Raw genomic sequence first — 25,644 nt, forward strand, 5'->3', positions numbered from 1 at the left:
ATCGCTCACATATACGTAGAAGGTTAACTACGGAGCAATTACATAGCCTTAGTCTATAGTTACCAGCCAAAATAGAAAAACGAATTGATAACATGCAATACATTACCCATTTACATATTGATATGATACAATTCGAGCCTGCGCCAATGGTTGAGTATCTAAACTATATTCGAATTCAATTTCAATAAAACAAGAGGTTTGGCTAAGGTATGAACAGAGAACAGAAATGAAATTATTGCCCATAATCTACCTTAGGCTACTGCCAGTTTACGACAACGTTAGCTGTAAACTTCGATCACTTCGCTTGTTGTCAATTTATTTGTGAGAGAGCAATGGAGGCTCAGTAAAACGCACGATCAGTGAATGATTGGTCGCTCTCACGGATTACATCAGCGTTTCGGAACAATCCGAACATACGCAAGATACAGTGATTTTTATCGACACCGATTACTTGAAGACTTGAAATTGACTCGTGAATTTTGCCCAGAGTCACGAGTCAATCCACATTTCTGATACGCCGAGTCAAGTCATTTTAGCAAAGTGACTCGAGTCAAGTCATGACTCGAGTCATCCCAACACTGGGTTGAGAAACACTGCTAGAATATAGCGAATGGGATCCTAAATAACCTGCATAACTCACGAGTCACGACCCACCATATACAATCGAACAAGCCGGAGGAAAGTACAGAAATATATTTCATTCGTATCTGTAAGTCATTCAATGAAATGCATGCGGCGGCGATCGAAGAAGGCATTCGGAGATCAACGAGTTACACGTACAATGAGAACACGGCAGAGATCAGAATATTTCCGTCAATTTGAACGGGAGTTACTTAGATGTCCGACAAGAGAGATTGTCAACGCTACTCAAACGCATACCAAATCTCGACATGCGGTAAAGAAACAAGGAAATTTACAGGACGCTTGCGCATAGTAAGGCCTTTAAAAAATTCCAGCTTCCGAGATACAGGTTTAACCTTTGAAAAGATACTCCACCAGTCACGCGCAAAATTGACGAGGTTATCAAAATCACCTTGTATCGTGAAGAAAATCCATTTTACTAAAGTATCTTTCCACAAAAATCACAACTCATTGCGATAGCAAATGTTTAGCAGAAAGAATTGGATCATAAATTAGTAATTTATCACAAGCACACAAAACCCCGATCCCCCATAGCCTGTTCTTAGTATGCAGTCGCATGATTGATTGCGACATCATTACTAAACCACCACCATCTCGCCATCGCAAATTTCATGCCAGAAACCTTTTTACACATCAAGGTTGATAAATACAATATGACAAATACAATAAGATATTGTACCAGCACAGTGAATGCGATAGTTTTACATCGCGGACGGACAACAAGATGAACACAAAAGATATTACGCAAAAGGGATGTGGTTGAGAATGGATCGACACATCAAATATTATGTCGTCGACGCCTGTGATTGTGTCGGCACCGCAGAAAAAAAACGTCGCGCATTAGGAACTTGGTTAGGATAACAACGCATGAGATAAAGCTGACAATTGAATCACCACCCGACCAAAGACTGATTGATAAATATACGGGAAGTTATTAAAAAGAAAATAGGCCTGACAAGAGTCCCAGTTTCTCACCACAAATTCTTACCAAATGAAGTTTCATGAAGGGTTCATACACACATCAAAATATCGAAATCCAGAATTTTAGGGGTGACATTGTGTTTCTAGACACACTGGTTATTGTTGCTGACCACAGTTCTACAAAAACCAGACTTAGGGAGCAAAGTAGAAGGTGTCGAAGAGGATTCAGTTTGACAATATGAAGCCGGGTTTGCAAAATTAAAACATTACAACTATCAGCGTTACTTTGAATTGCTGACTTTTCTGAAAGCTAACAGGACAATACTTGAAGACGAGGATTATTAACAAGAACGAAAACAGTAACCGACATGGAAGGTAAAGGAAGACAAAAGTAAACACACGGGCACGGGCGGCCGGCAAATTCGAGAAGTAAAAAGGTCGAAGAAAATTTCCAATACCGAACACAGATTCCTAGCAACGTTCGCAAGAACGCAAGTTTTTAGGTGGAGCAAAAATCCCAATAACGACGAGACATGACCTCGTTGAGATGTAAATGGATAAAGTGCGGTCACAATGTTTCAACCCAAGTTTGCCTATGTTGCGCAGTTGCTCTGTCTGAGTGATATCAATACAACCATGTTATTGAAACACACATAACCGATATTGACAATTACTGGCATGTGCAAGGAGACAGAAATTGCCTGTGATGTAAAACAGTGTATAACGACAAGACCACAATGTCACATCGTTACAATCAAGTTCGTATGCGATGTAGTTACATCACACTATAAACTAATCGCCAATCACCAACAGTACACACCAAAAGAGACAACGGTTTGAACAGATAGAAATTAGCAATGTAATCCAATCATCACACAAAAGATCAGGATAGCCAGAACAGCTAAATTTCGATTAGGTCCAGAAATTTCGGAGGGGAATAAAATTGCTTGAATTGGTGAGCACAGATTTATGATATTTTAAAAAATTGTGAATTTCATGAATCTAATGCCAACATTGAGCAATGCGCATATTGCTGACCAGATCTAGGCAACTATATCGGCACATGAACAGCGTGCACAGTAGAACCCGCAATTTAGAATCGGAAGACGCTGACCCACTTGCGACTAAGCCAAAGAAACTAATCCGTGACAAATTACCTACATTTCGACGATGATAAGTAGGGGAGCTAAGAAAAGGGAATCATGATACAAGGGTAAAAAAACTAAAATTCACAATTTGGTAAAAAAAAGCCAAAGAAAACGGCAATATTCCAAAATCTCCCGTTAATCACAGGTTACGCACCGACACAAAATCAGGGCTGGTTTACATTTCATTAGTACGATAATCACACCGAGATGTAAATCCTAGACTGCGTCACACGACGGGCTAGGCAGTAAATTATCATTGCCGCTACACGTGAGGGAATCAGAATAACGAAAGACTATATTATTAGAATATATATCTTAATTTATTATGCGATCGGTATATTCTAAAAATAATAGCGAGCCGGGCAAAGAAAAATGCTGTCGCCACGGAAACGTAATTGTCTTGAAGTCGCGATGATGTTTCATGCGGTGAGAAACGGGCGAACACTAATTTTGAGTTGCAAAAAGGAAAAGTTTCGTTTTTTCTTCATCGTATTCTCGTGAACAGATTGAGCACCGACGAGGACTCTTTGGTTGTTCGCGCCTTAGAAAACACGTTCCAAAATCGTAGCGTTTCGTCTCCAGCGCCGGTAACGATGGCTTCTCCGTCTGGAGACGCAGCCTGAAGATAAATACATATCGATTTGTAATCGGAGGTGGCCTAGTGGTCAAGTGGTACATTTTTTTAACATGGCATTCAAGTTTGTAACAATGCGAAGTTATCAGCCTGCATAGGTGCTGGTTAGAACCAGGCATGCAATGACTCGTGTCATCACTCGAGACGCGATTTTTTGTTGACTCAACTTGACTCGAGTCAATTTGTGTATTGACTCGAATTGTAGTCGAGTCTTGATCAAGTCATGTGACTCGACACATTCTATATGAATTATTCAAGTGTCGTATATCAGGACCTGTAATAGTAAAATAAGCTCAGAAACTTTCTTTTATCTGTTTCAATAAACATGTTTAGAGAGTGGAAAAATGAGCATATTATGAATCCGAGGACTTCGATTTCACCTAAGAGTTTCACATAAGTGACTTGAACTCGACACCGACAGCATGACTTGGACGCAGACTCGAGTCATAATACTTGAGACTAGCTTACTTGGACTCGGACTTTACTCGGTGATGAATTGATAATGACTCAACTTTACTCTCGAGAGTCAAAACTATAAAAGTGAAATTGACTTGTGACTCGGAACCTTGCGACTTGGTTACAACCCTGGTCAGAACCAAATAGAACGCAAACATTCACCCTTCCCTAACACATCACAAACCGCACAATCACTCACCAAATACAAAACCCTGAAGGAATGTCCGGTCAGCTTGGCAACTTGCGTTAATGACGGATATTTCCATAACAAAATCTGATTCTGGCTGTATCCGTGCGTGGACACCAGTTCGTTGGCGTGCTTCGACCACGCCAGGTTGCAGACCTGGGAGCCGGTGTCGACGCATTGCAATGGCTGTTGTGTCAGAGTGTTCCAGAATCGGATGCGTCTAGAAGGACAAAGTTAGTTTTAAATTGACACACTAGCACTAGCCAATAAACTCTAATGCAGTGAATGCAGTACTGAAAGCAATATTCAAGTTTAGTACCGCCAGCCCCACATTCAAGTGTCCTTTTATGCAACGACAAACAACATAGTGCTTGTTCTACGTCACATCAATGATAATTTGATATTTGTTCGACACGGGCCTATCAGGGTGGAGTAAAAATGGAAAATTTGGAATTTCAAAATGAAAACTTGTTTTTTTGGTGCAAAATATCAAAAAAATAATTTCTATCATAATTTTGGGCTTGTGCACCCTTTAGTGGTCGTCCAATTTGACCAAATGAGCCAAAAATAGCTAATTTCGCTATCTATTGATAACCGCTTACACTAGAAAGAACAACACGCTTTTGGCCAACTGCTTTTCTCTGTTTAGTTTTAAAACAAAGTTTTGTGGAAGCGACATAGAAACTTGTTGCTTCTGCATCTTTTAAGCCAAAAATCAGCTTCTAGTGTAAGCGGATATCAATATAGCGAAATTAGCTAATTTTGGCTCGTTCGGAGAAATCGCATGACCATTAGAGGGCGCACAAGCCCAAAATTATTATACAAATTATTTTTTTGATATTTGGCACCACTTATCAAATGTCCTTTTACAAAGTCAGAATTTTCCATTTTTCACTCACCCTAGTGCCTGTTTCATTGCACTTTGTGATAAAACATTGGGCTGATCTCGACTTCACAGAGATGTTATTTCCACATGTGTAGCTTTGTAATGCATGTTTCGTATGCTGCGATACGATCAATCGAGGTTTTAGTGCTTCAATAACGGATAATAGTATCTAAGCTATAATTTCATTGATAAATAAATAACTCTTTTAGTGACAAGGAGCTTATAATTTCAGTGCTCGAAAACATCATCTCCTACTACTCGACTCGAATCACTAGAATCAATACTCAATTCAGATTCGTGTGCCATGCCGTACTGACCACCTCCCCTCTCCAAACATGCAACGTCACCCACCTGTCTGCGGTACCCCCTCCCGAAGCCAAAAGCCCGTGCTGATGTGGGGACCACGCGATCGCCTTCACTGCTGCAGAATGCTCAGAGTACGTCTGCATGGGTTGCACGATGCTAGACGAACCGCAACCGGAGCTTGCCGACCAGACCAGCAGCTTGTTGTCGTTGCCGCCCGAGGCCAGATGCTGTCTGTCCGGGGACCATTTCAGACCGCACACCTGCAAAGTACGTCACGGGTTACAAAACAAGCGTCAGACCGGCAAGTTTCCAACCTTTTCCAGTTGGAGACCCCGTATGTGGGTTTCGAATATCTCGCGCCCACTCCTTCACGAACTACACTTTTTCATAGGGGCCTATCGCGTAATCAATTAAAATTAATTTTTACATGTCTCAATTCAATTGGGCGGAACGCAAAACCAAATAATAATTAACAACAAATGCATTATTTTGGTCACTGCAATTAGCCAATCCGTAACATTTTGATCACTCCAATGTCATACTGGCAATGACAATCTCAATGTCAGTTCCATCAAAATTTTAAAAATAGAATACGAATTTCAATTCTAAAATGTGTGATAGGCGGGTTGCAGCCCCCACAAAACCTTTCCGCGAGCACATTTGATGCAGCGACCAGCGGGATGCTTGAGACAAACTATGGTAATTGCTAGATACAGCACTAGACTCCTCTCAGAACAAAACACAAGGCATTCTATTCTAGGAAGCCTACATTACTTAAGTAATAAACAAAACAATAACTCCATTTTATATCAGTTAAAACTAACCGATGTAGGCCTACATAATCAGCTCTAATCAACTCTGGGAATATTGGTATATGGCATACAGGTGCCAAGACTCGGCATTTCTGGTGCATTTCATGCCAAAGCATATCAATGGCTGTAAACCTGTTCATGCTTTGTAGTTTCAGAAATGCGCCTGCAGCTAGTTGCCATATCTTTTGACAAGCCTATATCAAATATAGCGGTGAAGCTGCTAGTTATTGCTTTTATTAGCAGCGGCTGAAATCCGATATCGGTCGGGCTCTAGTTATTATCAAGCTATATTCCAGACCATCATTTTTGCTTCGCTATCTCGTATGTCACTGTTGCATCACACAAACAAAGCATTTCGAATTTGATTGGCGGTATTACGGACACTAGCTGCTGATTTCAGTCACTCACAAGGCTATTAGTGAATAAATCATCGATGCGAAGTTACTTATCAGAAGAACACAAAAAATTTACATGCTATTCCTGATAAAAATAGGGACGGAAATCATTCACGACAGGACACCAAAATTAGACTCACCTCTTGTTTATGACCCATGAGCTTCCGGTCCGCACTCCCCGAGCTGGCAGACCTGACATCGCGCTGCAGGATGAAACGGTCCCTACTACCCGATGACAACTGCTCGGCGTTCCAAGCGAGTGCCCCGACCCTCGCACTGTGACCTACCAGCTGGTTGACCTGCTTGCTGGCCGCCACGTCCCACACTTGGACGTAGCCTTTATGCGTACCCACGGCGACCAAGTTACCCTGGAAACAAAACGAAATATCGGTTCCAAAATTCCGACTCTACGGTTAACAGAGAATTTGTCACTTGGTGAATTGCGCAGTAAAAATGTAATACCTATTATTATTAAAATGCTGGTTTGAAAATGATAGCAAAAATCATCAAGTTACACAGTCATGATTAAGGACTAAACAAATCCATAACCCATTCCAAAGCCTGGAAAATGCAACAGTATTTCACACGATACGTTAATCCCTATATGGAGGCAAAGTTTGAATTTTCAGGAGTAAACCACTGAGTAACAATATCCTCCAATTTTTACGCGCCCCTTTTTTATTTGATCTTGAGAGCGGAGCAGTGCTCACTCTCCCCACAAGATCGCAGGAAATTCCTGAAAAATTTTTGGCAGATATGGCCAGAATCACGACTGCCCACTAGGTCTGCTCTAAATTGAAGAGCATCAGAGTTTTTCAAATCCATAACCATCTCCTATTTCACAATTAAATCTGTTCTCATCTCTGATGCAATGTGGCGTTTTACTCGGAGAAATGGGAACCGGATAGCCTAAGTTGCAATGTCAAATTGACGCATGCAGTCTCATATGCTAGCAATGCCAATATACGCTTACATTCGCCGAACAGGTATCACACGACAGTCACTCGTTCTAAAAAAGTACTTCAAATTAAACTCACTCTATCATTCCAATTGACGGAAGTCACTGAGTCTCCGTCTGCCGATAAATCGCACAATCTCGTGACTTGACTCGTGTGAGCGCTCCACAGGTAAACACATGATCCTAAACCAACGCTGGAAGAAAAACACAAAAAGTTAAAGGCCGCATCAAACAAAGCATACCATACATATGGCGTCAAACGAGCGAGCTGAATTGGATGGGCTAGGAAATGTGATAGAATCCTGCTCCCCAGCACACTTGTTATTCAAGCGAATTTGTATCTTAATGCATTCAAATGAATTTCTGCAAGACAAAGAATTGAAGATGTAGCATGTAATTAGGTTCAAAAAAACTTTGACCAAGTATGTTACTGTGATGGTCAAAAGTAAATCAATTTCTTTATGAAAAAAAATTCACAAAGTAAAATGAATTTTAGGGCGCTATGTCATGTCATAGAAGACTACAGGATGGCTGCTGGGACACATTAAAATAACAAGAAATCTATCGAGAAACTACTTTCTGCTTGCTAGAATCTAAATAGGAAGTAATTCGGCTTTAGAAACTATAAAAGTAAAGGGAATGTTGTCTGAAATTAACACCGATCGAACAAGAGTTGCGAACACACCTGATAAGCTTGCTTAAATATGCAATGTAGATTGTAGAAATTCATTAGGATCCATAAAGAGACAAATTAGTGTTGTTTGATTCGGAGTTCAAGTATCAAGCTCCGACTTTAATAGAGCATTCGAATGTCTTTCATCATGACCTCATAATAGTAGTATGACAGACTTCGACAGTTTAAACAGGTACAGATTTGCAGCCACACGGAATAACAATGTTGAGTAAAAAAAGAAAAAAATTCGCACTTCCTGACCGTGATAATTCATCGTGCTCCGTGACAATGCTCTGGGCTGATCACGGCAATGTTTTGTTTCCATAAATATCCTCGTAGCCTTGTGCTGCACGTTTTGGCTCTATCCATGATATGACCAAATGAGGTTTCAAGGATATGGCGGTGGCAGCAAAGTATTGAAACTACATTTGTCGTTAACAAAAACTCTTGGCGACAAGAACTTTTAAATTTGGATACTTGAATCGTTGCGACCATCCTTGATAATGGAGCGGCGTGAAAGGTATCTGGGGAGTAGCACTCTGTTGGTAGCACCAATCACGGCCGATACGTAAAGTATATCTCAAATCTCACCTTAAAATATTTGACGAAGACCAGTCGACAAGATTGAGGTAGAAGTCGTCTTGCAATTCGGGAGCATCGAGGACTTTGAACGGAATTTTCGAAATTTTTCGCATGGGCTTACGAGGTGACCGTAATAACCGCTGACTAAAAAGCCAGAACACAAAGTTACGGATTGACAAACGATAAATTCTCAGCGAGGTTCAACACACGATCCGCGGCAGTGATGCGACTATGGTTAATCCCAATATAATGCATCCCCATACCATTCGACGATGGTATCTCAGGCTAAACCAGAGTCTGGAAATAGCACAATATTTGATGTTCACTAGATGACTTTTAGAAAACCTTTGGCTTGGAAGAGTCTGCAGTAGGAGGTAGGTTGCCGTTACAAAACTAATACTCGTCAGTGTCTGAAGCCAGTCAAAGCAATAATATTCTGGATTAAGATTTTAAATTATCCTGAATCATGTAGCGATTTTTCATCAACTGGTATCGGAGACCACAAAGAGTCAGGACTTAGATCTGAGGATCCATCATTTCTGTTGATCACGTGATATTTTCTTGTATGACATTCAGAAGCAACCTAATACAGACATGATCCAGATTTGAAGGCCAGATAACAATCTGGATTTGGATACGAAAATACAAAATTAAGAACGGAATACTAGCACAACATACCTTTTCATCCCGACCGGTGAAATAGAATAAGGCGATGATTCCGTGGATTCGGCTCGCTTCATTCGAACTGAGTACTGTAAAAGAACATGATATCGATTTTACTCAAAATCAAACAGCTCGAATATTACCAATTGAAATAAGTAAAAAGTAGCCTAGGCCTACATATTAAGCTGAGAAATCTCGACATTCCAGTTTTGGGGCAGGGGTGGGTAAATAAACTGCTGTTATCTTTTGTTTATCGAGTTCAGAGTGAAGCGCAACGGAAGGTCCATTAATTGCGATTATTGTTTGCGATGTTTTTGGAAACGAATGAGGTCGTTTTTTTCACAAGTGCATGCAGAGAGATATCTTTCCTTTAGCACTTTAACACTGCATCATATAAGATGTTGATGCGTTACGATATCCCATTCAAATACAGAAGAGTGACTACAATGTAGTCTCACCATTCGGAGACGAGCTTGCATGCATCTAATATTACAAGCGGAAATGGGATGCATGCTATTATCAAGTGCTCACAAGAATTAGAGCCTGCAATGAATCAATAAAATTAATCATCAACGGTTTGTGTGGGATAGTTTCGAACAGAAATCACGTTCTTGCTAATTGTCGTACTTTAAATAAATTTTTCTTTTCGGAGCACGGGCTCCCCATGATTCTTCTATCTTCTGATTGGCAGTCCTTGATTCGCTGTATTTCGGCTCCAAGTAATTCGTTCTTCAAGAGGCATTGATACATCAGGTTATCTAAACAGAATAATGAAATTATTGGGACTTGTTAATTCATTTGCAAATGACACTTACTAAAATGCATAAACAATGCAGTATTCAGGTCAACATAAACCTGAATACACAGCGGAAATGGGTTGTATGTACAAGAGACTTTATTCCAGAGACAATTTGCATAAGAGTGGGAGTTATTGCTTCATGCCCCATATTATTTTGCAAATAAGACAAGGTAACTTCAGCATGTGACAATACTATTGTCAATAATTCAGAACAGTCAACAGTGTTGCTAAGATACCATGTAGAAAAATCAAATGTATTGGCAATAGCTATAGATCCATGAACTACCATGTAGGCTTGATAAAATTCAAATTACTGGAGGAATATAAGGTTGAGTAGTCTAAAATCAAAATGGCTAGCCTTTACCAAGGATGCAATAACAATATTGTGCTTACTACAATGAAAACACTTCGAAAATGTCCATTACTGCGGAAGGGACCTATGCTATATTGGAATATAGAAATTACATCTGACCTAGATAGTATGCACACTGCAGTTAGAGTACAGTGACTTGACTTTTATAGTAGGCTACAGGTACAGGTAGTACTAGAACTAGTGGTAGTAGTGCTTGATTCAAGTCCTACACTCTTGTTTACAAACGCTTAAACAGCCTACATCACATTCTCAAATACAAACAAAGGCAATGTCTAGCAGCTGGTGGGTTGAGACAAGTCATGGCAGCCAATCGTGAAATGCAAACAATGATACATTCAAGTGTGCAGGTGATATCCCGGCTGCGAAGCAGGCATGTGGGACTGTAAATTAGGGTTGGGACTTCGGGATCAAATTTGAAATCCCGGGATCGGGATTCCCCGGGATTCTCGCTTCTCAATCCCGGGATTAGAAAAGTAGTAAAATACACATACAAGCTACACAAACAACATTTTTATTGACGCAAAAACATCAGAGCATCAAGAGTATCATCGTTTAGACCAGGGGTCTCAGACTCAAATTTGCTTGCAAGCCAATTTCGTAGTTTCTGATGACGCGGCGGGCCACAGCATCAAATACGGAGTATACGGCCGCATTCCAGGGCATAGTCGTAATGAGCTAGCTGGACAGCTAATGCGCATATTGGGATGTCTACGTTCATTTCTGCTGATCTCCGGACTTATCTATTTAAACATATGGGCTTGGTATACGCACCAAAATCGCGAGTGGTCACTGTTCATGTTATGGGTCTGTACATTGTCGCAAGAAGCGAGAAAACATTTCCACATTTACTAATGAATTTCATGGTTGATATTCGTAGTTTTACATATTACCATCAAACATTTATCCTTTCTTAGTCCACATGGATGTGATATTGCTTAAAAAATATCAATCTTTCCTCAGCCCGTGTGATCAGATTCACCGGTAGAGTTGATGGATGGGGTGTTTTCAAAATTTTAGGGCCTTCGGGTGAGCCATTTGTTAATAGTCACTATGTTGAATGCTGTTATTTCCTGACCTCCCATCAGGATTGTCCGTATAGAGAGGAGTGCGCGATTCGGAGTTTGTATTCCTATATGAGGCGCATCATTTCCCTCTGCTGTTCGAATCTGTAATGTGGGGCTCTAATTGCAAAGGGCCATACTATATTAAAATCTGAAAATGAAGCCGCATTGCATCGCGCATGACGCGAAGAAAATTTCAAGATTTATTAAAATCTAGCTACCAGCTATCAATAATTCGGGAGTCCATTCGTAAATTCACAAATTGGATGTCGACACCTGCTAACAGATACGAATTGAATTACGTGTCCACGGCTGCACAAATTTCTTTCTACGGCCGCAGGTTGACCACCCCTGAAATAGGGATATAATATGTATTTCCAAGTAGGCCTTATTTGACGGACCTTGCAGACTGGCATTCCATACACTTTGTGAAAATGTGATTCACTATTGTAATATTCATGAAAAAATCATATTTTTAAATATTTTATTAAAAATATTGTTGTGCTTGGCATAAATTGGCGATATAATGAGTTAAAGACAGTTAGACACCATGCGAGAAGACATATATATGCATCATGTCATCGTCAGAGCTGTCGCATTAGAATTTGGCAGCTAGCGGGTATTTGACATGTGATAGAATTCAGATTTTTGGAGTGGTTTTAGAGGGAATGATAAGTTCTCAAATCCGAAATAAGATATTTTCCAGTTAAATATTGTCGAATACTTGAAAAAGGAAAATGCTGAAGCGGGCCGCGAGTTTGAGACCACTGTTTTAGACAATCCGCCGAGTTTGTGACACTGCTTTATCACAAAAATAAAAGAGATGGCGCTGCGTAAGCCTTGCTAGATGATGTTTACAAATCCCGGGACTTCATTCATATTAATCCCTGGATCGGGATTGCATCAAATCCCGCGATCGGGATTTCCCGGGGTCCCAACGCTACTATAGATGTCAAGAGCGTCATGTGGATTAATAGACTATAGTTACAGAATTTCCAAAAATCCAAAACTTTTTGGTTCAATAGATTCGCTTCTAGGGGTTGCAATTGAGTTAATTTGTTATGCAACGTTTTTTAGACACTGTTATGTAGCCTATAATGCTCGATGTTTTCAGAAGTAAAGTTGAAATTATTGTCAAAGACTTATGATTAATCCTCCTAGCAGATCTAGAAATTAGATGACATCCTTCGCATTAGGAAGGTTCAAAATCACAGCACTTATTCAAGCTGCAGTAATGAGACATCAATTCAACAAAGTAATTTGTTCATAATATAAGTAGATCATTAACAGCTCTATGAAACAGTCATAGACTCGAGGTCATGCAAGGTTAAAGACATTAAAAGCCTAAATTGAATTATCAATTGGTTGTTCTATGTGGTCAAATTACAGTTATGAACGATTCCCAGTGACCACTTTACAGCGTAACAGCAGGCCAAGCCATTGTTTGTGACATAGTAGGCTAGGAAAACCAAAAAACTACCAATATGTAACAAGCAGTGTATGAATAAGATAACGACAGGAAGAAATCGTGAATACTCCACACAAAGAGAATGTTCTTCAGGTAAATAAACCTTAATATGAACTCACTGTTGAAATCTGTAGGCCTATACAAATACAATGATGTTGAAGGGTATAGAGTAGTAATTTTAAATCTTGTGTCTTTGGTGGTCCCCTTAACTAACAGTACTCTGCTTCACCGCCCTCTTAAATTTAAATGTAGACTACAAATAAATGTGTCTCACATGCATATACTGATAATATATAACACTTCACACTTGGGTGGGATAATTGGCATCGCTGCCTAGCGACAAAATCCCTGATCTGGGGATCAATTGCAGCGAATGACCCAAGTAACACTGCTTCAACTTATTCTTCTTTTGCTGACCTTTCTTAATCTTGACATTAGCACATGCAAAAGAATGCAACTTATACCCATATATGGGGAACATCATATTAGGTTTGCTGCACTCAACTAAAAAACTACTCTACAGGCCTTTGGACCCACGACCCAAATACAGCTTGACATGCCTGATGTAGACCATATAACGCAGCGGTGGCCCTGGCCAACCTTTTTGGCTAAAGGGCCACATGCAATTGACGAGTGAGTGCACCAGCCACTAGCCACGCCAAGCGCGAAATTTTTTTCAAAGTTCATAAATGAACGAGGTCTTGAATGTTGTTACTTCAGTATATTGCAGGTCTACTGTATAGCCTACCACCCGCTGGGCACAGTTTACAAGGACAGGACTATTCGGCATCTGGACGTATCGATATCGAAGGTTACCGATAATATGCGACAATCTTTTTGTGCCTACGTTTCATCGTCGACGATCTTTCTGCGAGCGCAAACGCAAAAAGACGTTCTCGTAATTTCGAATATCTTTAGACTCAATTCCAGGGTAAATTAGGCGTTTTTCCATTTTCAGGACTGGGTGCCAAGCCAGAAATCGAGTGACAATGAAATGGTGCGAAGCGTGAAGAAAAATTTTGCTATTATTCTATTTTATTGTAATGTACGACGATTTACTAAAAATGTGAATAGACTTGGATCAGGCAATGAGTCGGAACTGATATTGTAGTCATCAACATCCCAAGTGTCGCAGCCAGACTAATCAAAATTCTGGTTGGCCTTGCAAGTTCACAATCAGAGCAATTCATTTTCGATAATATAGCCTAACTAATTCGAAAATAACCTCCCGGGCCACGGGTTGGCCGCCCCTGATATAACATATATACCTTTGTTATTTTCGTTGGAGTCTTTGTTTTTCCGGTTTGGAGTTGGTGAACCTTCTTGCTGTGACTGGCTGTTGTTGACCTTGCTTTTCCCAGCAGAATTTTCCGAAATTAAATTGAAGTCAATGTGCCATCTTGCACCCGCTCGACTTGGGATGAAACGATCGCCGCAGCGATCCTTGGTGGGGGTAAGTCCGCCTGGCGACGCAGTCATTGAACGAGGCTGATTGCGGTTTGCAGTAGGTGAAATAGACGGCTAAAAAATTAAACTATCTGAAGCGAAGCGAGGTAATATATCTTCATACCGTACGGCGTACAGACAAAAATGGGATGCAAGCACAGAAAGTAGGCCTATACAGCCAATAATACAGGTCATCAGAGTAACCTGACTTATTTACATGTATAACCTATGAACCAAATTTGCCATGATTTTGCAACTGCATTATCCCAGTCGATCAGTGAGAGTTCAGATTTTGAATAATTCGGCTAGCATACTTTCCAGTGTTTTAACTGCTATACATGAAAGCCTACCAATTGGATATCGATCACATATTAGTATTCATTACCAATTCACAGACAATAATAATGCATCATTTTTGCTGTCTATATGTGAGTTAGTTACAGTTGAATGGTTGTTCTCTTTGTCTGTTTTGAATTTGCGACAATGGTGTGACATCTGACAATGCAAAGTAAAATGATATATCGAATGGAAAATTTATCTTCTAAATTAATCCAACTTGTATTCAATTAAAAGAAGCCGGCACTGTTAAATGTATCGGTATATCATACAGGGCAAACAGTAAATTACTTAGCGAAAGGCACAGCCCGGACAGTGCATGCAGTGAATTGATTGATAAGCATTAAGTGATTAATGACATCAGTAAGCGAATTTCATATGCAGTCAGCTTCTGCATCGTCATAATACACAACGATACTATTAAAAGGTATACCGAAAGTAACTCTCGCTTAGATGATTAATACTGACGCTTCAGATAATGTCACAGATTATAGTATCAAAACAGAATGATTAGTCAACTGCTCTACTATATCTATATGAAATTCAAACAACAGCACTGACTTACAAATAACTGATTTGGTAGTATAGGTACCGTACCTGAAGGGAGGTGTCAAATTTATAAAGTATGAAATGCATGAATCTGCTTCGTAGGCTTATAAGTTACTTTTCATTATTGCCAAATTCTAATCACAAATGGCATCGGAAAGATGATTTTAGCAAGTCGAATAAGACATATAATTATATGCTTATTTCCATACAAACTCAGATACTTACTGAACATGACGGAGAGAAGAAATTCTGACCATTCTGCTGTTTCAGAAGTCTCCTTTCAAATTTCTGATCCATTCTTTCAATTTTATGTGTATTTCCAATACGTAAGCAAGAGAAAAGGCGTTCTCTTGATAATATGAAAAAGCCGTAGCCAATATTTCGAGATCAGCAAGCAGTTCAGCAAGTAATGGTAGTGGAAGATCTAAAAATAAGATTAATGTATATATACACAATTGATATGTTGTGAAGCTGCAATGGCAGTTATAGAAAACTGCAGTGAACTTTACAAACTTTGAATTGGACGATGTGACATTAGGTAATTATGTCGATTTACATGCCAGCAATGCATATCAAATCCTCAAGCTTATAGCGATATAGGCCTAATTCAGAAAATGGTGAAACCACAATATAGCCGAATTTCCGAAAATATTCAATCACAAGCTTGGCATTGAAGCATCACACAAATTATAGACCATAGAATTAACTGGCGACATCATTTCAATCCGATAAATAACCAAGTCACTTTATTTTTAAAATCATAAAAAACTAGACGAGGATTTGTTAGACACAAGGAAATTCCGAAATTCTAATAATTTCGAACTATCAATTTTATCATCCTAGTAATTACTAATGTCTCGTAAATTGAATTATATGGACACGGTCATTTCAATAGTATCAAGACAGTGTGCGAACGAGTTCTAGTCGAGACATAGGGATTATTATTCGTCCCTTGTCAGATCTCAAGGTACCATATCACACCTATTTGGCAAGAAATGAGATGGCATCCGTCAACTCCCGAATGGTATACAAGTTATAGACTGGAAACACTCAAGACAGTGGGCTATATGTTTTTTTCGTCAATGAGTTGCGCGTCACGCAGAAGGGTTTCTCGCATAGGATACCTAATTAAGTAATTAAACAGAAAGTTGCCCAGGACGTTGCCACCAATTCCACTCTGGGTACCAGTAGATTAAAAAATACTTGTGAAGCAGCTGCATATGATGGTTGCCACCAATCATAATTTTATATAAATAAAGCTTTCATCAAATCACAACACCACTAGATTGCGATATGATGAAAAGCCTAACTTTTACGGAACGTTTTTAGAGTTAACAGTCGATATACTAGGATTGCTACTTTGCTATTGTCTTCCTTGAAAAATGTCACTTCAATTTCTTTCTGGATCCCCGCGCAGTCTGAATGAGTTTGACCTAATAACACTGACTCGCCATCTGCCCACCACTGCATTCAGCATACTTACTGGCGATTAGAAATAAATTCACGCGACTCGCGTTGGAAATATAAAGGACTCTTTACTGCACGCGTTCGTTGACTACACAACGATGACACAAAATTCAATTAAGCCAAACAGCTTTAGACGATATTCAAGTCGTTGTGAAAGCCACCAAGTCCATAGCCCGAGAAATGCATTCTGGGAGGCAACTATCTGTGACGTACAAACGGCTGGATCATACGTAATATTTTGAAAACGCTAAGGTCGAAGATGATTGGTTGACGGAGCCGTCACGCATGCCAACGCTGGATATAGCAACGGCCTTGGATACGTAAACGGCGTCTATGAAATCATTGTTTGTATACTGAAAGTCGATGTCACAGCATGTTTGAGTGGCTGTCATTTGTCGTACAGCATTGTGTTTAGAGGCTTGTTATCACGAGTGAGGTATTTGATATCTTGTCGCATTTTGAGTATTTATGTCGCAGTAGCATTTACTCTTCAATGGAATGGACGCTGTAAACCTGTTACCTGTCAGGCAAGCTACACTAGTTCAACATTGAGAGCTAAGTCATCAGTTATATATTATCACAGTAATAGATTTTTGTATCTGCGTGACTGCCTAGGTATGGTTGATTCCTAATTAATTCCAAGTAATAAAAACCTGAATAATGAACCCATTAATCGGATGAGCGGTCGTGCGTCGCAATCATCAGCATGACGTAACATTCTGTTTCGATTTATTTTTATACTAGCATACAATTATCCGTAAATGCGTTGTGTATCATGATCAGAATGTTGTAAGTTTTATGTATGTACATAACCATTAGTTACCATAACTACTAACCAAGAAAATGGAGATATCATCATCATTTTAAATTAAGGGTAATCGCAAGACATATGAATAAACGTGTGAACGATGCTCACGGGGCAGAATCTTAAATAGATCATTTTTGTTTACAGTAAATTCCCAGGTTGGCACTTCTGTATCGTCATATGTATTTCTAAATCAAATGCGACATGGGGAAATGGATTTTGACCCGGATCCGGAGTTCGATTTTGAGAACCGACGATTCGTATCCAGCTGTTACGAACTCGCCCATACTATCGCATATAAACATATTATCGAATGTTTACATTTACATTCGCTACTCATACTATAGATTACTATATCCATACTTGCAGTTCTTAAATTGGGATTGTAACAATTCCTGAAATTTTAGGACTGACCCTAATTTTCATGTGACTGTTCGAAGAATATGAGTAATTGCCGGATGTTTGCCTAGATTTGTAGCCTATGCGATAGCAAACGAATTCAAGGTTTAAATTTGAAATTTAATTCTGAATTTGGCTTTGAAAATAATAATTTCACGGGAAAAGTCTGTATAGCCAATTCTACGGCATGTATACATATTAGGGATGGTGTGAACGTGAGGTTCACGTTCGCGTTCTGTGTGTGAACCTCGGAAATTTAGAGGTTCGCGTTCACAACAGAACCTTGGTAGGTTCTACACTGTGAACCTTTTTCATATATTACACTTTTCACTTCATTACAACATCTTTAGTTCATATTTATTGCATTTCAACTGCGGGCCACTCTATACACGGCGCTGGCAGCATTAAAAATCAACACTTAACGAGCATGCACCTTGACAATCTCAAATGTTTTACTTGCTTTGTTACAAAAGTTTGCTCGAAATATCCAGGTTTCCGTTGGTGAATATTTAGTGACTCTCTGTTGTGAGTTTGACCCGCATTCAAAAACATCACGAGCAATATACGTAGTCAGCGAATGATGCTTATTCAACCAATCAATGAAATTGATATCGTTTTCTGATGAAAAAAATGTAGCAGGAGTACGGGGTCAATCTTGACTTCATATCTTGACTGCATCAATAAAACCAAATCCATGTGATTGAGGGGTTGGCCACTGGTGTATAGTGTATAACTTGTTAATAGGGTAATATTTGTAGCGAGTTTAGAAACCTGTTTTACACTCAGCTCAATATCAATGTAGCGATACTCTGACGCCGAATACATTGTCCGGTCTGGTCTCGACCGTTAGGCCTAAGTTTATCTTCCCAGGTAAGTCCTCGTCGGAATTGTTGGCAAAGCGACGGAAGATATTGATTATATGGGAGTATTATATCCTTTAATTGCCTCAGTTGATACATTTACGGTGAAGATAATAAAGTTGGATTAGCAATAAAGTTGATTAGCGCGTTCGTCAGGATTTCTCAACCCAGGATTAAGGAAACCGGTTGATCGCGGCGCATAAAGTTAGTGTTAATCTCATGATTTAACAAACTGGAACAATGTAGATTTTTAGTTATCTATAGAAACTGCGTACCATTCCTACGTCTAATTATTCCGGATAATGACCGTGCCGATTGTCTCCTAGGTTATGGCTTCACTAAACAATCAACGAATTATGTATTCCCACCCGTCATTGCAAAGCAATATCCGTTTCTTAGCGGTACCGTACGAATTGGACATGAGTTTCATTTCGCGATGATGATAATTCTACCTGTTACAATGACAGTATCGTCATTAGCAGGCGGCTGCTTTATGATGGAGATTGCGGAGATTGATTCATTCACCAACTCGCAGCCTATGTATAACGCATTTTCGCATTTTGATGCAACAGATACACTTGATTGAAAACTCGGGACACCGCGACTAACCATCGCGCGTAACCTTCTCCAACTTCATGCGTCACGATTAGCAGTATTTAATCACACGATTAGCATTCTTTCGGATCAGCTAACTTTATTATCTCCACCCTCAGCGACGTTTAAAACACCAATATGTACTTCGGAAATGTGGCATTATGTGGCCCGAGTCGTCGGTAGGTATCGTGTACATTAATATAGGCTATCACATCATTGAAAGATAGGGTTGGAATTAGCAATATGACGTCGATGTCACGTGACGTCATGAGGTTCACGTTCGTGTTCACACAGAACCTTTAAAAAAAGGTTCGGGTTCACACGAACCTGAACCTTTCAGAGGTTCACACCATCCCTAATACATATTAATCCCCATCTAGTTTCACTGAAAGTCGGAATCGGAATCCAAGCTCATCTCACATCGGGCGGTTATGTAATCACAAGTAGGCTGCATGAAATAAATTTATTAACAATTAAATCGCTCTCAGCGGTAGATACAAATTACGACGATAGGCGCGTATCGTGTAAGCCAGAGGTCTCAAACACGCGGGCCGCATGCGGCCCGCGACGGCAACTGAGAATTTTAAGTATTCAACAATATCTTCAAGTGCCAACTCAAAGTTCACGCTAAAACTAATATAAAAATCACTGAAATCTTAACAAACATCAATATGGCATCACCTTAAAAAGCTACCATGACGTAGAAGATCAGGTATTACGTCACATTTCTAGGTCATGATGATAAAAGGTGACCCGTTGATGATTCGTGACTGAAAATTGTGATTGGGTTTGGTGCGACCTTGTCGTAAAATTACTCGATTTCGTATTGGCTGGGTGATTAAATAAAAATGACTCGAGTTTAGTCGGGTCAAACGCTGAAATCGGAGGACTTGCGACTCGGAATGGTGACTTGGTAATCCTAGGGATGCAACAATCTTTATGAAACTGTCATGGGGAATAGTAATATATCAAAAGGTCGTAGCTTGCGTTGCGTAAGGTATATAGCTATCTAATCAGGTCAGTATGGCAATCATTGATATTCTGTGACCCCCGTGACGTATAGTTGGTTACATTTGGTTACATATGCTGCATGTTGTTTGTTCTCTTCGCCCATTTTATTATCGGTGGCGAGTAAGGTAGTAGTACGCTCTACAGCTGTAACACCAACTAATTCTTCGCCTATTGGACATTTCTATTCCAGGGGTTCTTAACCAGGGTCCGTAGACCCTATCGTGGTACGAAGCACCACATCAGGGTGTACGAGATGCATTGCAGAATTTGTAGGCCTATATGCTGTGGAATATTTTCTTTGCCAATTTATTCAACTGGAAAATAGTCTTCGCGATACGCGCGATTTTGTGAATGGGCTTTCTGATTTTAATATAGGTACCATCCGAAATTGTGTTGAAAATGGACACGGGATACGAGAAATCTTATTGGGCGCACAAGGGGTACGATCGCTAAAAGGTTAAGAAGCATTGCTATTTTATGGCTCAATAATGATTATATTCAAGTTGCTATTGATATATCGAAGGCAAAATTTTATGCTTATTTAATTTGAGTTTGGCGATGGCAATGACAGTCTGTTTTGGGGTATTCATGGTGTTTGTCGACTACTATGGTCATTTACACCAGGCCGATATTCTTGTTATTTTCCGTAACTGCCGACTTATAGCACGGCCCACCTCTAGGCTTTTTGTAAGACACCGCTGACGCGGATGAAGTGGCGAGGAGGAGCCTAGGTAAACCTCCAACACTTAGATATCGGAATTCGGAAGTCGACCCCGGTCGGACTCGAACCCGCACCCATTGGTGTTCCAGCCGCGGATTATACCACTGCGCTATCTCGCCACACGGCAATGACAGTAACAATAGCCTATACTTATCACGGCTATATCAAAACCCGGATTAGGCTATACCGCTCAAATGCTCTGATATCAGATCAATATTCATTAGATTTTAAAATATTCTATCGCATGATGTCTATAACTCAATAATTAAAAAAATTCTGCCCGGCACAAAACAATTTTCTTCAAATGTTGGAAAATGTGATTTTTTTTCGTGTCAAGCGTCAATAGTACAATAGTAAATTCCATTTCCACGATGTTTGTGGAATGCCTGTATGCAAGGTCCCGTCAACCAAGGCCATTGAATATCCCGATTGTTGATGCTGCGGCCCGCAGCGTCTTCAAAACTAGGAAATTGACCCGCGAGCACATTTGAGTTTGAGACCTCTGGTGTAAGCCTACCTATCAACATTGCGTAGGCTATATTTACGTTAGTAATAGTTTCATCACTCTACTGCAATATCAAGAAATCTTATTATAATAGCAGATAGCGGACGCAGCGAAACAATATTCCAAGACCGTCAAGAAACTTAAATAATCGCTGGTGTGTTTTTCTGGATGAACAGCTGCAACGCATAGAAAAGCAACTTCTTCTCCAATTAATTAATCGACAAAACCACTCATTATTTTATATACGTGCTTTAGTCTTGCTCGCTAACTTAGCGTCAAAATTCATCTGGAATCGTATCTTCACCCATTGTGTTCGTTTCGCGGACCCTTCTTTTTGCGTCTATTGCCTTGCATTCGCACGGATCGAATCAGCTTTTCAACCAACTCAAACGAAAAAATTAAATGTAGTATACGGTAGAATGCGGACACTGGACATTGTGTGTTCTATGCTGGTTTTGTAAATGCTTAGTTTAGACGTCGTTTCGTATGAATTCGATCCCGAAGTAGACGGTATGCGGTAGTAACGATTAGGGCTGGGCAAAATCGAGTACCCGGGTGATTCGATTCTGAATCACGTATTCTGCTTCGAGTCGAGTCGAGTAATCGAGTATCACTTATTATGACGTCATAACCGAATATAGTACTTCAAAGAACAAATGTGTACCTTTTATGCCACCACAAAGAATATACTGTCCGTTATCCATCATATTAAAGAGAGCTAGGTATCTTTTGACCTCACTGATTTCATTTCACTGGGTGGCAATGCTGTGGAATGATCATGACTTCAGAAATGCGTTATTCCCAGTAACGTTTGTAGCTTTGTACTATATGTATTGTATTCTAAGTTACGACCAGTCAAGGTTTCAAGGCTTCGTCTGTGAGAATTAGTATAGAAACTATAATTCTTGTTGATGAATTAACTTTCAGCGGCGAGGAGCGTATAATTTCAGTACTCGAAAAAATCGTATTTTACTACTCGACTCGAATCATTAAAATTACTACTCGATTCAGATTCGAGTACTCGAATCATTATGCCCAGCCCTAGTAACGATAATAATCACTGCATGGCGTCCACTTATCTTCTCTGGTTAGGATTGTGTTTGAAATAAAATTAATTTGAGGCGCATATGTTTGAAACAATGCATTTATCGTCTGTCTGATCAAGATCACCTGCAGAGGCATATGACATATCTCAATTTTCCATATTTTGGTTCAATGAAGCGCAGTGCATAGTGCAATTTTAAGCTATTACCTTCATTAAAGAAACATTGATATTGCTTTCAGGACTACGCATTCATTGCAGTAGAATTTATTACCTCGAAGACTTTTCGTGTGCCCTTCATAATATGAACTCTTGATATCTCTCGATAAGGCGGGGCACACGAAAAGTCTTCGAGTTAATAAATTCTACTGTAATGAATGTAGTTCTGAAAGCAACATTCGAGTTTAGTACCGCCCGTCACATACTCGAGTATTAAAGAAACAATTTGTACTTGTACTCTTTCCCGTTACAGTAGATCACAAAGAGCCGTTCCCGGTAGCCTGAGCTGCGTATAGTAACAATCAGCGAGCATCGTGCGGATTAGGATATGATTCGGAACGGATTTAGCACAATTTGGAGACAGTCGGATCGTGTTCGGATTCTATTGCAGATTTTGTTCCGAATATTTTCGGATAGTTGTAACTTTGCTTCGGATATTTTTGGATAGTTTTGACCAGACGTGACTTTTTGATTTGAAGTCGGAAGAAAAAAATCGTCAGCTCAACAATCAAAACGGACCGTGTACCCCTTGTGATAGGACTGGTAGCACTCTAAATTTGGCCTGTAAAAGGTCCAACAAATATAAATCAACCAACTCTAGGTTTAGCCTTTGTAAAGACTAAATGTATCTTAGCTCAGCTGTGCAAGTGTAATGGGATTCTTCGAAAAGTTATTCAATTCGGATTCTGAACGAGATTTCTCGGATTCGCATTGATATTTTGATGATATATATTGTTCTAATTCGGACGGATAGTTCCTCAGAGACTCAAGGTGCCGGATGGATTCGGATTCTCAGAAATCAATATCCGCTCATCACTAGTACCAATTGCTTGACCTTCCCCTCATTCTAATCAATAATACAGGGCATTATGTAGCCGAGTCGACTGCTCGTATTACGGTTTCTTCATTACCAACGGAGTGACCTGAATTGCGGTCGGTGCACTTACCGCCACCCTACCCATCGAAAAATCAGACGACTAAACCAACAAGGCTCCTCCTCGCCATCTAATCCGCGTAAGCGTCTTAAAAAAGCCTAGAAGTAGGCCGTGCTACAAATCGGCAGCTACGGAATCAAAAATAAAGAAAATCTGCTTGGTGTAAATGACCATTGTAGTCGACAAACACCATGAGTACCACAAACAAACAACCCATCGTGAGGTCATAGGTCAAGGTAATTCCGTCTGGTCGTGTCATTTTAATTATACGTTTTCTCCAGTGATCCAACCCACCAGATTCTATGCTGTACGTATCAGGTTCAATAAGTTGCTCGCCCTGAATTAATTGATATATAACCTGCGTGTTGCAATTGTCGATATCTAAAAATTACGTGGATGTATCCGTATAAATATACGTCAGCTATTTCTTCTTAAAATCGAACTCTCACTTCAACATGGTCTTTCGAAGATATGTAGACAATTTTCACATAATTCCACCGGTTTCGAATAAAGTAACATTGTAAAGGCTTCTGTTTATATATAACAGGTGAGTTTTAAAAGATGTTTGGCTTAAACCGCTGCCGTAACTCTAGTTTTTATTGCTGTAATAATCAATTTGAAGATCTGAGATATAATTTTTGGGACGAAATATTCCAACAAACAATCACTTCATACTGCTATTTCAATAAAAGCTTCTCGATTGAATTTCATGCGTAGTAAACTTTGGTTACGGTTTTGTAACTTAAACATTTCCGAAATGCGGAAATGCATTTCACATAAAGAAACTAGTAATTGGTGTACTGTGGCACCAAGCACGAGACATGAATTTGAACGAATTATCTCTGAGATCTCATGAACCATATGATTCTCCGTACCTTATTTTCCAATAGCAGCTTGAATCCCTGTACAGAATTACGGGTTAGCACAAAATAGCAGCTAGGAATGATTATCTAAACAATGGATAATAGTACTTTAGTTGTTTGACCAATACAATGAGATTAAATGGCGATGCCAGAACAAAAGAGTGCTGGAAAAATCATTCAACAGTCATCCATCCAGTCGGGTTAGGTAAAATCGAGTTGAGTCGATTCCAATCGGGTATCGAGATCAGACGGAACTTGACATATGCACTTCATACCAGCGAAAATTGATGAAGAACACCATACGGGTCATGATCAGACACAGGACGTCTACTATAAGCTCATCGCTTATGATTACTTACGAAACATTCGAATGCAATTGTGATTTCACTGCAACTCTCGCGGTAGTCGATTTTGATTATACGATTACATGGAAAAGTAATTACATGTATTTTTATATTTTGATTGATATGAGTCTGCATCATAAGAGGACAAATTTTTGAGAATTGTGACGCCATTTGCTTATCAAGTCATCGCTGACAATTTGTCGAACCCACTACAATTTTGGTTCTACCTGCTATACCTAAGAATCTATGCTAATACAGCGCGTGACCAATGGGAGATTAAAATATCGAGGAAATAATAGATATAACAATTGTCGCCCCTTTCAGATTTATATTCGCCACTCATGTCAGCAACCGCCGCAGAGTTGTAATGATTTGATATTTTATTTGAAGAGTATAAAATTTCCAAATCCTTAATCCGTGAAGGTGGGGCATCTGTGCGGTTTGCATGCTCGTCGCCTTCGCCCACGCTCCAACATTACCAGATATCAGGTTGCCCAATAGCAATGCATTAGTGTCGATATTCACGATTAGAAAAGTTTCAATCCACACTGGGTAGTACTGGCCAATCTACTTGTACGAGCTAA

The 25,644-nt window shown here is 39.7% G+C and overlaps 3 protein-coding genes across 4 annotated transcripts in view; 1 reads left to right on the forward strand and 2 right to left on the reverse strand.

Annotated features, from left to right (window-relative positions):
* Window positions 1-25,644, forward strand: part of LOC145457410 (cilia- and flagella-associated protein 144-like) — a 203,074-nt gene that overhangs the window by 171,187 nt on the left and 6,243 nt on the right. The window lies entirely within an intron of this gene.
* Window positions 1-25,644, reverse strand: part of LOC145457428 (uncharacterized) — a 502,676-nt gene that overhangs the window by 138,323 nt on the left and 338,709 nt on the right. The window lies entirely within an intron of this gene.
* LOC145457166 (fizzy-related protein homolog) overlaps window positions 679-25,644 on the reverse strand; it is a 29,597-nt gene continuing 4,631 nt past the window's right edge. The window contains exons 1-11 of one of the 2 annotated variants that reach the window (XM_080335345.1): window positions 16,779-16,802; window positions 15,521-15,719; window positions 14,233-14,485; window positions 9,891-10,021; window positions 9,279-9,352; window positions 8,610-8,744; window positions 7,425-7,539; window positions 6,528-6,755; window positions 5,226-5,440; window positions 4,001-4,208; window positions 679-3,330 (exon numbers count right to left, since the gene is read on the reverse strand). In XM_080335345.1, coding sequence (XP_080191471.1) covers window positions 3,196-3,330; window positions 4,001-4,208; window positions 5,226-5,440; window positions 6,528-6,755; window positions 7,425-7,539; window positions 8,610-8,744; window positions 9,279-9,352; window positions 9,891-10,021; window positions 14,233-14,485; window positions 15,521-15,592 — 1,566 coding nt within the window. In that variant the 5' untranslated portion in view covers window positions 15,593-15,719; window positions 16,779-16,802 and the 3' untranslated portion in view covers window positions 679-3,195. Of the gene's footprint in view, window positions 3,331-4,000; window positions 4,209-5,225; window positions 5,441-6,527; window positions 6,756-7,424; window positions 7,540-8,609; window positions 8,745-9,278; window positions 9,353-9,890; window positions 10,022-14,232; window positions 14,486-15,520; window positions 15,720-16,778; window positions 16,803-25,644 lie in introns of those variants that run through there. The other variant, XM_080335338.1, reaches the window with a different exon arrangement.

Source organism: Botryllus schlosseri, chromosome 2 (assembly GCF_051294905.1).
Source record: "Botryllus schlosseri isolate E-star chromosome 2, Bs_hap1, whole genome shotgun sequence".
NCBI classification, from domain to species: domain Eukaryota; kingdom Metazoa; phylum Chordata; class Ascidiacea; order Stolidobranchia; family Styelidae; genus Botryllus; species Botryllus schlosseri.